Raw genomic sequence first — 13,781 nt, 5'->3', positions numbered from 1 at the left:
GTGAATTCATCCGTATGAATTTCCGATTTACGCATGGAATGCGATTTTCAATACAAACTTTTAACCCCAATAAACTACCACTAGTACAGGAATTCAGTTTCAAAGCTTTAGGTATATTTAAATGCATGTAAAATACGCCATGTCACCATTGTACATAGGATCTTATGTGCAAGTATTTAGTTTCAAAATCAAATAAATGGAATCCCAACCTCTAATACGGTTTTTTGCTGTGTAATATTTCCTGTTATCTATTTTATAGGTAAAACGAAATATAGCGCTTTGCTTGTATTATCCAAATGGGGCTTCCCCATTTCACCTGTATTTATGTTAAACCTAGTAAATCTTATAGCAGTCACAAAAAATATATTAATTCTGTTGTTACTTTATCTAAATTGGTCCGTTAGTTTTATCGTTCAGACTTGAAAACTAAACTTCATTTGCTACATAAGGTACGATTCCTTTTACCTATTATAATCTCCTCGTTGAGCTGAACCGTCCTGTAATGTTATAATACTACATCAAGCTAAGAAAGTTTTTACATCTTTCAATATTATCCATATTGCTTTATATTTAATCCAACCAGAATTAATTCCACTTCCATGATTATTATTCTATCGAATACGTAACAAAGGAAAATTCTCTAGTTTCATTCATCGGGGACAAATATAGATAATCCCACGAATTTTGATCTCTGCCAGTATTAAAGGGACAGACTAAAATATCCTATTGTTATGAATTTATTTTTGTTTGTTGTGACGTAGGTTTTTATGTATAAGTTTATCTAATTTGAGAGGCACTGTTGAAGTGTTTTGTAAAAACCTAAAAATTATAATTCAAAAAGACAAACGCTTTATTACTTGCATCCCATTAAAACCGCAAAAATAGCAAAAACATGTAAGAGACAAGCGTGTTCTATCTACTAATCGCTATCAGATATTATCTCATTATCACTCTATGTCTAGCAGTAATATGAATTATTGTGTGAATCCAAATATTAGCTACTTTGGTTATGTCTTACGACCACCCTCATGCTTAGCTACTAAGAACAATTTAGTGATGAGCGAGTAGACCAGAGGAAACATTTGTGTACGTCATAGTGCCGCGGCGTCGGACCTTGCAAAACAAAATCTTAAAAAGTACGTACCAAACTACATAATCCCCATAGGTACGTATAATTATAATCCTGGAAAGTTTTTCAGACGTCAAACTGGCAAAGAAGCGTAAAAATTCATAAGTTTATAATGAAAACCGATTAGCTATCTATTTAATGCCCTAAACCTTGATAAGAGATAACAAGAGCCGACGAGCTTTTAATTATTTCGGTGGCGTTTTCATACATTTTTCTGACGTATTTTTCCTTTATGATGAGCGGTAGTTATGAGTGTATTTGTTTTTGTTGTTATCTATGTTAATATTGGGTATGTATAGGTATAAAGCTGAAGATTTTGTTTGAACGTAGTAATCTCTGTAAGTGCTGGTCACGTTTTGAAATTAAATCGTTGTGAATAACTTTGACTAAAATTCATTTAATTTATCTAATAACTCAGTTTTAATAAATCAACCTATTTAATTGATAAGACTAAAGCAATAGTCAAAACATTTCTTCTTTGTTGCCCTTTCTCATTTGATATGAGACGATCACTTTTGCAGAAATATTTCAGGTTCCTATTATACCTTGCAATTTGCAAAACTGTTCAATCATTCTTCAGGTCTCTTCTTACAAAACAAATGAAAACCCAAGAAAATATGCATTCATCCATTGCAGACAATTCCCAACCAAGAAGTTTTTAACTGAATCCTTACCGTATTCCAAGTTTAAAGTCTGCAGCATCAGAAGCAAGCGGTCGACTCATTCTAGTGAGATTGCCTACAGAATTTATTGAAGACAGCTTTGTCTGTTCCTTGAAAACCGTCAATATTGGCCTTGTAATATAGTGATTTACTACTAAACCTTGGACCTTCGACACACTGCAAACTTTTAGTCGACCGATAGTTTAATAGGCAGCCAGTAAGTCTGACGCCAGTCTAATCAAGGAGTATCGGGTTGCCCGGCAACTGGATTGAGGTTAGATAGGCAGTCGCTCCTTGTAAAGCACTGGTACTCAGCTGCGTCCGGTAATACTGGAAGCCGATCCCAACATAGTTGGGAAAAGGCTCGGTAGATAGAAGAATACAGTATGAAGATGAATGGTAGTACCTACGCATATTACAAAGATCAGGTAATTAGCCTGTATCGGAGTGATTGAAAACCTTGCTTGCAATAAAGATTTTCTTTGAAAAAAAAAAAATGCCAACTATGGGGTCAATTGTCGGCCGACTGTTATTCTGCAGTGTGTTCTAAGGGTACTCTTAAGTATTTTCGCCCTTATGTTTAAGGGAATATTAACGGCTCGGTATATTTTATGTTTATTGCGGTTTTTTCTCGTAAAGGGTTGTGTAAGGGTTTATGTCCGTGGTTGGGGTTTCGGTATTAAAATTGCTGGGTTTTATTTTATTTTGTAGTCGGTAAAAATAAATTGGTGAACCGTACCTATACATTTTTTTACATCATTTGTATGTTAGGTATACGTACTTAATTCTTGGCTTAATTCAAAAGTTATACAGTAAATCTTAAGGAGAAAACAAATGCCGAATGCATAACAAAATCTAATCACATAGGAACAAGTTACAATATTCAGATTATGTTGTTCACGTTCCAAACTAACTATTCGTAAAAACCGACTCTAGAAAATCCAATATCTATGTAATCTATTTGCATTCAAAAGTACTTGGTTACATACATACCAGTGTACTTACATACAGAAAGCCTTTCCCACAGACATTGATGCGTTAAAAAAAGAACCAATACTATGCCTTACCCATTTGCATAAAACCTGAAATAAACCTTCCTAATTCGACGTGAAACTTCAATATCGTAACATTTTGATAGACGGCTCTATTTAAATTTAAACTTTTCGTCCTAAAATGGCGCGAACTATGCCCATGTAGGTTACCAAAGAGTGACGGTTGCTCGATCAACTTTTGAATAAAACCTTGTTTTAAAACGTTTTCTATATTTATTGTTGTCGTTTTTGCTTTGGTTAGCATGTTTAAGCAGTGATTGGAATTCAAAATAAAATTACATGCTAAAGGTGGCTTAGGCATAACGAAAAATAATTAAATTAGGATTACTAGATTAGCTCATTTATATGACAAATTGGCTTCTTCTTCAATTTAAGAGCCCAGCTCTTGTCGGTGCAGCTCCTTCCATTTACGCCTATCCAGCGCCAACTCCTGAAATAGGCACGACCCCAAAAATACCCACTCATCTACCTACTTTTTATTCGAGTGATCGAAATCGCTCCTTCAGGATGCTAGAACTATGCTAAAACTCCGGGGAACCGCAAGTGTCAAAACAAAACTAAAATAATAGTATTCTACTTATGTCGGATCCCGCGGGAAATGACAGAAAAATCACAAAGTATCAGATAAAAATATATGATCAGAATTGAGCGAAAGTAATCTCAAACTATTTCAGATACAGAGACCATTTCATAATGGAAATATGATTATCGCTATTAGGTTTTTGTTTTTAAATATAGCTGTAGTTTATAAAAACTTTTCGATTTTCCACTTAACATAGATAATCAAGTTTATAAAATACAAAGCCATTTTGGGCATCGCTCTGATGTTTACTGTCTACCAATTAATGTAAAAGGCATTTTATGATCAAATCTATGTTAAACTTTGATGTTTTAATATTATGTAACTTTATTTCATAGATAAAGCTATCTATATTCTAAGTGAAATGGATTTGAAACACTTTATTTTCATATTAAAACTTTAATACAATCAGAATAAAAAAGTTTCTGAAATTGCAATTATAGAGAATACATTAAAATTAATTAATTTTAAAATTGAACACAATAATGAAATGCTGATTGACGTAAAATTGAGTGACAATTGAACTTAATCAAGCGTACATGTCTGGAAAATTACATGTGAAGAGAATGTTCATGTTTCTTCGTAAGTATAGGTACATACTTATAGAATATCCCTAGAGAATATCTAGAGAATTTAGTCGTCTCTAAGTACTCAATAATTCTGAGCAAATACAAAGTTCTTGGCATCCCTATGAATATTTCAATACATGATAAAAAGGACATTGAATAAATACTTTGACATAGAATCTTACTATCTTAATCAATTCAGTCGGGTTACGATTATGTATGAAGATGAATGGTAGCACATCACAAGACAATTTTTTTACCGATATCAGACCTGCTGAAATCTGTGATCGGAATCAATACGTTCTTTAAAAAAAATACCAGCCTTGTGCTGATGCTCCAAGTTGTATTATTTGGTGTACAAAATAAGATAATATTGAGTTCTGAGCATTCAAGCGCAGTCTCTCCAAACATTTACCTTCGTTAAAATCACCTGTCAGATAAAAAAACAGAAAATATTCGCCTCAAAAATTACCAAAGCAAAAAATACCTATCAAGTTCAAGTACAAGGAAAAAACAACAAAATGGGAGTCGCATTTAATAATATAAATCAAGGCAAATACGTCCCAAACACGATAGAGATAACGCCATTACCAAAAGTCCCGTTTTTTTTCATATACATTTACAAGTTTATTTTCTTGGTCGCGCCGCCATTTTCAGATTTTCATTATACATTATTTTCTCAAGACGTCAAGTCATAAGAGCAGGACTTAATATCGCCACAGTCTATAAATATTGCAGCAGTTGATCAATCTGTTTCTTGAACTGCGTCGTAATGTTTCTCGCGCTATTGGCACTTACAGTTAATTTTATTATTCCAGCTATTATCGTTGAACTCGACTGCTAACAGTAAGTACTAAAACGCAAAGTACCTTCTTAAAGCTACATTTAAGAGAAAACATAACCATTAAAGATTTGGAAGCATTCCAAAATAGCTGCAACACACGGAACAGTTAATTGTCCATTAGTCCATTTTTCTGCAAACATAGCGCCTGAAATAATACGAGGTATTTTTTTTAATTTTCAACGTTACTGTTCGCGAGCTAACGGCAATTATTTTTTTCAACACATGACAATCAAAGCTGACGTCAAAGGCGCACTGCACATTTTTCCTCTGTGGTAACTCTGTGCACAGAAAATCAAAAACTAGCTACGTAGTATTGGTCGATGTTTTGTTGCGTTAGCCGGGAACTCGGCAATGAACGCTCACCTCTAGGGAAATCTAACAGTTTAGCGGAATCAGGTGGGAAACTTGGCGATAATTTAATTTTCCAAAGAAAATATTGTTCCTAGGAAACTTGATCAGTTATAGCAAATAGGTTAAAACGATGTTCGAAACATTGTGTGGGGGAAATTAATGTCAACTTCTGCGCAAATTAAACGAAAACAAGAGAGAGTTGTAGGTTGGTTTCATAAATCGAGTTTCTATTACCGATATGAAAGCCCATTTACTTAGATAAAACCAATTACATTTACTCTTTGAGAAACTAAATATAAATGTCCATTTCATAAATACGTTAAGGATTTGCATATTTTTTGAAAGCAAAATAATGCAATTTAATTCGGAAAGCATTTAGAATATGATAATTTAGTTTTCGAGAGATCGTGGAGTCCATTTTGAGCGCCAACAATAATGGAATGGATTTCATTTCGCTTTCTAGCTCATTCATTGAGTTCAATTTCCGTCTTTTAAAAAAATTTAAAGTCCTCTTCCGCAGTCAAATGCGTAATAAACTTTTGGGTCGGATGGCCGTTTATTTTGAATAGAGAAATTGACCTTTTTATATACAATGTGGAACGGACAAAGTATTTTACATATTTTTTGTGATCGAAAATGTTTGGGACTGTGGATATCGTTGTCATAGCACCGTCACAAATACATATACAAATAAATTTTGACATAGAACAACTGCGAATAATTACGTATTCTGTTTCTTCTATGAATGTTTTTTTTATCAACAATTTATACTGCAACTTAACTAAATTAATTGGATAATAATCTTCCCCTCAGTTTTGTAGACTTCAAACATTATTACAAACAATTTTATTTTGCAGTAAACAAAAAAAAAGATACATCAACTTAATCTAAGCCAAGTTACTACTTAATTGTCTTACAGTTCTCCCTAGGGGCACCAACTTAGCTGACCCCTCACGTCTCATTCTATATAGCAGTTTGCTTCACAGATACAAATTAGATTTTCGGTGGATAGTTCAAGTTAGACTGGTTGGATAGTTGATAAAGATTTTCAGGATAGCATCTCTATTAGTTCAGTTTGTACGATTTTTTTTTATTTCTTGTTCATTTTGGGACCAATTTATTAAGGAAAGATGTCTGTTATAGATTTTTATAAATCAAAGTTTAGTTGGTAGGTAAGTATTTCTAATTATTTTAGTTGTCTGTACTATAGGTTTAAATTAAGCTGGCTTTTAGTTTTCAAAGGGACCAGAAAAATAATAATGGCAATAATTTGACGTAATAGTGAATATACAGTATCACATATTACACCGTCATAATATTATTCGTAATTAAACAGTTCACTGGTCCTTTTCATTGACTAAGAGCTGTCCAGTTTCGGAGTAATTATAATTATTACAATATATACCTCCTTATTATATGTAAGTATGTATATATATAATAGTTAGGCACATAGTTCTGGCCAAAACCCTTGATATTGGGTGTTCATCCAAGGATATTCTCAACCCTAGATCAAAGAGTAAATCAATCGAGTACTCAACTGTAGCCTAATTCATTATCACAAGACATCCTCTGGCAAATAGTTGATATAATAACCTCACGGGTCAATGAACTTTAGAATTTCCACCCCACCTAATTTAGAAGCACTTAACAATAACCAAGTTAATTACTTTCTGTTAAGTAAGAATTAATAATGTAATAACTGCCTGCGCCTATTAATTTGTGACGTCACAATTTCTCATAATTTTTAATTATAACGGTCTTTTGTTGGGTTCGTTGATTTGTATTTCGAACTCTTTTTTGGGTTTAACCAACAGCTATAAGAAACTTTTTTTTAAAGGACCAAAAAGGTTTGGAACTTTTTAATTTCTTGTAAATCTTTATTTAAGACCAAATATAAGCTGTTAAACTGGAAGCCGAACCCAACATACTTAGGAAAAAGTTAGCCAGATGATGATACTAAATATATTCGATAGTTAATGACATTTTTGTTCCCTATTCGTTTGACTAGATCCCCAATAGTTTGATGGCCCATGGCTACTTTCACGATTTTCCGAAATCATTAGGGAATATTCGAACTTTTGGCGGCCATTAACGACATTGGTAGCGCGATCTGTACAGAATGACCCAATTAAAACTTGTGTGAGAACGAATCGACCAATGTTTGTGGATGATCGGTATGTTGTACACTGCGTGTTTGATGCTAAGCTATGTGAAGCTATGGAAATCTGCATTTGATAGTTGGAGATATTTTGGTAGTTATGTAGCACTTTGAAACTACCTTTAATTTTTCTGTTTTGAAACTAATTCTTGAATACAATTAGCGGTAGCAGATTTTAAGTATTAATTAACATCATCAGCCTTTTTTATTGTTCCATTGCACAGCATAGGACTTTCACAGGACAGACAAAGAAAGAATCCAAGTCAAGGCGGATTGGCAATTCTAGACTTTAGACAAGTATAAATAAACAAAATGAAGTCATAACTTAAAAGTTCAAGGATTTTCCTTAACTTTTAGCCTGTATCGCTACCAAATAGTTTATATGTCGTATAGCATAGCTTAGTGTACGCGAAGACCTTACCTGACCACTACAATAATCGGTTTTCGATAAGCGCGGTGTTGCGGCTCCTGTTTACATTCTCATTTCGTGTTTGCCAAGTTAAAATAGGCGTTGGGTTTGACCAAATTCCATATTTGAATGTTTAGGTTTCAAATCTGCTTTCGGAGATAATGTCGCGCGATGAGGTTGTATGTGGGTATATGTGTAGTTTCATAAGGTATAGATATAGATATTTTTTAAAAGCAGTATGCACTCTTAGCAATGCTTTCATACTGGTGGATTTTCGGCTCGGTCTCACCGCTTGTAGCAAAACCAAGCTTAAACGGTAACCGTCATACCACAAAAACTTTAAACGTCTGTTGAACACTTGTCTAAAAAATGACAGATTATGAAGTTGAAATAAGGTCCGTTTTGCAGCCAAATATTTTTAGTCAAGTGTTCAACCGATGTTTAAGTTTTTGTAGGCTGTAAGTATTTTATATCGCACAACATGATTAAGACAAAAAAATATATCGAACGAGAAACTTTTAATACCCCTATCACCGATACTTTTAATCAGGTTCTAAAGAAATTCAAGTCATACCACGGTACTTGTGAAGTTATTAATTTAAGTTTAAAGGATTTCAGCGGAATTACTGAAGCTTAACAACTGCAGTTTGAAGATGATGAGAGCGGTATCGTATTACGTACGACTAAGTTTTGAGCTGCACCGTGTCTGATATGGGCATCAAAATGGCGTCAAACTTTATTATTATTTGAAGAAAAACTTTACTGATAGTACAAATGAGAAAGTTAGTTTGTTCGTCACGCTTTTTTTCAAAAACGACTTAATTGAGTGAGATATTTGTTAAGGAGATAGGTAGCCTGCAGATGACTATCTATCCAGATGGATAGATAAGATGCGTTTTATTAAGGACCAGTTCAAAGTCCTGGGGTCGTATATACAGTCGCGAACAAAATCAAGCGCTCGAATAATTCCCCAATTTTGAGCTAACCGTTGTTGAAGCTTGGAAATTTATTCAGCGTTGGATAAACAGCATACACAATGATGACAATGCACCGCACTTCACTGGTAGCCTCATCGTTGTTTCCAAACGAACTGTCAGCGACAATGCCGAACAATTGAGCCGAAAGCCGAAAGCCGAGTGCCGACTGCCGAAACTAACGCTCCCCGCATGAATTTACCGAACCCAAATTAGAATTAGGCCTCGGTTAGTGAAAACCGAGTTAGGATTATGTAAATATGGGGCCTGTTCAAGCCGAATAAGATTTTAGAGGTGATTGTGTATCTGATGTTGAAATTGGAGTGTCTGGTGTTATCACAAAGGTTATCGAGATTGAGATTACGTGATCATCGAGAATTTTTTGCTTACAGACAAAGTTCGTGGCCGAAAAAACAGAAACGTGTTTCTGAGGCTTATGTCTTAGGTCGATACCTAAGTACCGTAGAGTATGATGAATATTCTAGGTAGGTTTTTCAAGCCACCATAGAGGAATAGTTTTATACTGAAATTATCTAACACAATAATAAATCTTCTTTACATTGAACTTCTATGCTACATATTATGTATTTACTTCATTTCAATGTTCAATACATTCGGATTCTTGAATATCGGAAATTAAAACCAATAAAGACTGATCTATTTACAGAATAAATGTCGTCTAATAAAACCTTTATATTCTCATCATATTCGCGGGATCGAAGCTCCGGAGTCCCCACAATAAACTAGACTTTAATCCCGGTTCTATTCCCGGTATTACCTATATTTATATCCAGGCTATAAATCCGGGGCATCCCTTGAAAGTCATGAAAACTATCGGCGAACGCTGTTGTGTGGCTCGACCACGGAGTAACGAAAGATGAGCGGAGATGCCAAAATGCAGGTAGGCCAGACGCCTTCTTCTAGGTCAAATTTTCTGTCATATACGTACGGTGGGTATGACCAAAAATATCGGTTACTAGGCGTTCGGGTGTTTTGAGACATCTGTCAACGATTTTTGGTGTTTCAAAAAATGATCCAAAGAAGGCGTAAAAAGGCGAAAAGTTTAACGTTCCTTGTCCCCCGAACATCCGCATTTTGGCGCACTAGTTTCTTAGGAGATTTTCTGTTATGGCACCTCCGCTAGTCATTTTATTCTTCATGGGTTTAACCAATTAGAAGCAAGCTATCGATTTCATTTCTCACACTTTTGAAAATAGTTTGAACGACTTCTAGCTTTTGTAGTCGTTATGGGAGTATATTTTTAATTGTCTTTGGTATTTTTTGTAGTCTTAAGGATTGTAAAGTTGTGAAATGTTGTTATTGTTCGGTTTTTAATGAAAATTGTAGATTTTAATAGTTTGTATCTTAAAGGTTACTGCAATCGGTATTATTCCCAATACCAATTACAGTTGTAACTCTACATGCAACAAAGCGTATCAGTAATGGAAGCAATTTCCAGCTTGTTCAATGTGTGTAGTATTTATTCTTAAGATTTATTACATAAGGCATAGTAAAAAAAAGTCAAAATATATAATATTATTCCATATACCTTTTCGTTCACCTTCGCTCTCACATAATGAACTATCGATTCACCTCGCTCAAGTTTCATCTTATTTCCATCGAGACCTAATGACTTCGAAAACGATGAGATACGCACTCAGCGTCCATATTACTGAACGATATAATATAACCGTTACGGTACGGTTCTTGAATCGGCAGGGCTCTCGTTACGGTAAGGTTTCGAGCAGGTAGGCTTATTGAAGGATCGCTGATAACGGTTGGGTAGGTGGTACCTACTTTTTAAGGTTGCTTTTAGTAGTTTTAAGAATTTAGCGTTATGCTACATAATGTAGTTTGCGTAACTATTTTTTTAAAGTATTTACCAAGTTCCAGGAACTTTTTAAACTTAAAGTGACACTTTAGATGCCCTTTCAAAACCCAATTTAGTTCTTCCGAATAATAAACACACCTCCGAAATATGAAGGAAATAGGCAAACCATTTAGTAAATTTTGATGGGAGCACGTACTCTATGATGTAGATTGGCTTGCTTTCCGGAGTCCATTGATCCATGCGATTGCTTTTAAGCCATCAGTATTTCATGCAACAAGCGTTTGCCAGTCAAAAGGACCAGGTTAGGACTACAAAAGCCTTTTTCGCATTTTTTTGGTCCTGATATACGAATTCAAAAGCTTTATTCTAGTTTACAAGGCCTTTATTCATGTTATTTAGATAACGGCTAACAATAATAAAGGCTCACGGTTCCACGTGAAAAACGATAACAATGTAATGTTGGAATAAAAATCGTTTTTGCTTTTATTAGGACCACACTTCCATAAATGTAGATGTGCTAAAATGTGTTAAAAATATTCTATGTTTGCTTTTTATTTTAATGATTTTAAAAAAGTTGGTGTTTTACGAACTAGAAAAATAGAAGCTTTTAAAAATTAAATAATGTTGTTATGATGGTCTACAATTTGTTATTCATAGATCTATATACACTTTTCTTTCTTTTCTTTTTATATTTTGTAAAAGTCTGGCTCTATTTTGATCGATGCATCGGTCTTTAGAGTTTTTAGAGTTTACGTTGCATATTTTTTATTTAATTCATGGTTTTAAATGATAATAGGTGCAGCATTTTAAACCATTCGTTGATCTCCACTTTTAATGTTACTTGAACCCGCGTAATAAATTATTTTTGCGTGAAAGATACATTTGCATGAACCCACGCTTTTCTTTACTCGTTGAAAAAATTATAATTTTGTAAAACCTTTTTATCCTTGAAAATTAAATGGTAACATTTTAACATCCATTTCAAGAACAATTTATGCACCTCAGTATTATCCAGATGAATGGTACAAAAAACTATTCTCACTATTCTACAAAGCCTATTTTCAGTCGTTTACAGTTTACAAAAAAAAGAAACTTGCAGAAGTCAACATCCTTACAATCCGAAAATCTAAATTGACAAGGGTTAACGTTAAGTATCCATTCGACGTCTATATTTAAATGCTGGGTCCACAGGTAGGCACAATCTTTTATCGTTTATTTTGCCGTATGGAGAAAATTGGTTTTAAATCCGTGAGGCACGTCCATTCACCGGTACAATGGTCAATCAAAATGAATATCAGCATATCGTTGCTGCGTATTATACTATTGTCATCGGAATAAAATATTATTTGTAAAAGATATTTATAAATATTCCTTATGATATGCGGGAATTATTTTTCCGTCATTCTCTTTATTTATTTATTACACTTTATGCACATTTTGCACAATGGCGGACTTAACGCCTTAGGCGTTTCTCCCAGTCTACCTTTGGGTGGTGGGGAAATAGCAGTGGTCTTTAAACCTTTTATTTGTTAAATGTAACTTTCATTTAAATATATTCATCTTAAAATGATACCGTGCATTTCCATTTATATTTAAACTTTTTTTTAACCCTAATTTTAGTGTAACAGCCATACAGAAAATATAGCCCAACTTACCCAAAAATAAACACAGACCAAAAAAATGTGAAGTGAAAAGTGCCAAACCTAAATCAGTATGCTGAACGGAACGACAGACAGGGGCGGAGTGTCCCTACAATCGTCTCCCGTGAAGGTATCAACGTCCCCAGTTAGGGCCACATCCAGTCCCGTGCGGGCGCCACCATCCCCACTCAAGAGTTCCTTAGCCAGTGGTAGACGATCACCTAGGAGATGTCAGTTCGCGGCCCCAGTCGAGGACGCGAGGGATAAGTGTGGGGCCTCTTGGTTGTGTCGACGAGGGGCCGGGATTGGAGAGGAATCGGACCCCGAAAGGTCACCGGGACCGAGTGCTCCGGTGCTGCAGGCCTGTGACGAGTCCGTGCCTCCGCCGAAGAATTGCTTCAGGCTTGTTATGTTGGGGTAAGTTTTTTTCTGTGTACTTGATACTGTGTTAGATGTAGTCGTGTTGTTAGTAAATAGGTAGGTAATCCACGATCTTTGCCAGAACTTTTAATTTGAAATATTAAAACTTTTCAAGGAAGAAAAACCTCTCTCAAGAACTAAGTTTTTGTTTTTCTTCAGTATTCAGCAAAAACAATGTAGTTGTTTGTTTATAAAATAAATTGCTAATACAATTCATGTACGGAATTTCAATAAACAAAATTATACTGAAGGTTGAAAAAGCTGGAAGATTTAAGAAAAACAGCCAACACTTTAAAAAATCGAGTCACACGTCGTCTAATCGATTCGTTTCCACTTACCTCAGCATCCAACAAATTGACAAAGAACACGAGATCCGATCGGTTAGTTAACCTTCTAGTAAATCGATTTGCTCGACTCGACAAATGTGTAGGGCGATTCCGATGAACGTTCAATTGAAGACCCTATCCGATCATTCTGATTATTGGATTGCAGAATATCCCACTTGGTGCGGAATTTTACTTAATATGTATGTGTCGTATTTTCGAGACAAGGGTTCGTATTAAGGTGCGACGGCACGTGAGAGGGGGAGTCTAGATGACCTTTAGACTGTTCTTGGATTATTATCCTTAATTTGTATTCGATTGTTATTGGTGAGAATAACGGAAAGCAATATCGAATTTCGTATTGAGTTTCTAATTGTAGGTCTTGTAGGTTTGGTTGCCTCTTTTAATATGAAACTACATATATAGGTACCTCTACATAGATATGCAGTAGAATTCCATTAAATAAATAAGTGATCTATGGCTATGCCTTTTAAATAATCATCAAATAAATTAAAGATAACTGAATGGTCATCAATCCATGATTCGAGGGCGTTAAATGCGACTTAAAATTACGAATATCGATATCAAACTTAAGATCAAAATATTGAAATTAAGGGTCTCTTAATACGTACTAAAAATATTATTATAACGAAAATTCAAAACAGTACCTTCGTTAAAATAATTCAGATTCCTTGAGAAACTTCAAATAGCGTTTGGCGCGCATCCCATTTCAAACTAACCGTGAATTTATGTCCCGATGTTCGATTGGCTATTCTTCATACAGCTACATCACGTTACAAATCGAGTAGTATTGTTCTTGTTGAATATAGGTTTAAAGGAAA

General features: G+C 34.6%; 1 protein-coding gene across 1 annotated transcript in view; it reads left to right on the top strand.

Moving 5' to 3' along the window:
* LOC110372015 (GTP-binding protein Rhes) overlaps positions 1–13,781 on the top strand; it is a 71,159-nt gene that overhangs the window by 6,277 nt on the left and 51,101 nt on the right. The window contains exon 2 of the mRNA XM_064037007.1: positions 12,177–12,613. Coding sequence (XP_063893077.1) covers positions 12,270–12,613 — 344 coding nt within the window. The 5' untranslated portion in view covers positions 12,177–12,269. The remainder of the gene's footprint in view (positions 1–12,176; positions 12,614–13,781) is intronic.

The sequence above is a fragment of the Helicoverpa armigera genome, chromosome 11 (genome assembly GCF_030705265.1).
Source record: "Helicoverpa armigera isolate CAAS_96S chromosome 11, ASM3070526v1, whole genome shotgun sequence".
Classification (NCBI taxonomy): domain Eukaryota; kingdom Metazoa; phylum Arthropoda; class Insecta; order Lepidoptera; family Noctuidae; genus Helicoverpa; species Helicoverpa armigera.
The sequence above is the reverse complement of the archived record's forward strand: the minus strand, read 5'-3'. Positions and strand labels throughout refer to the sequence as shown.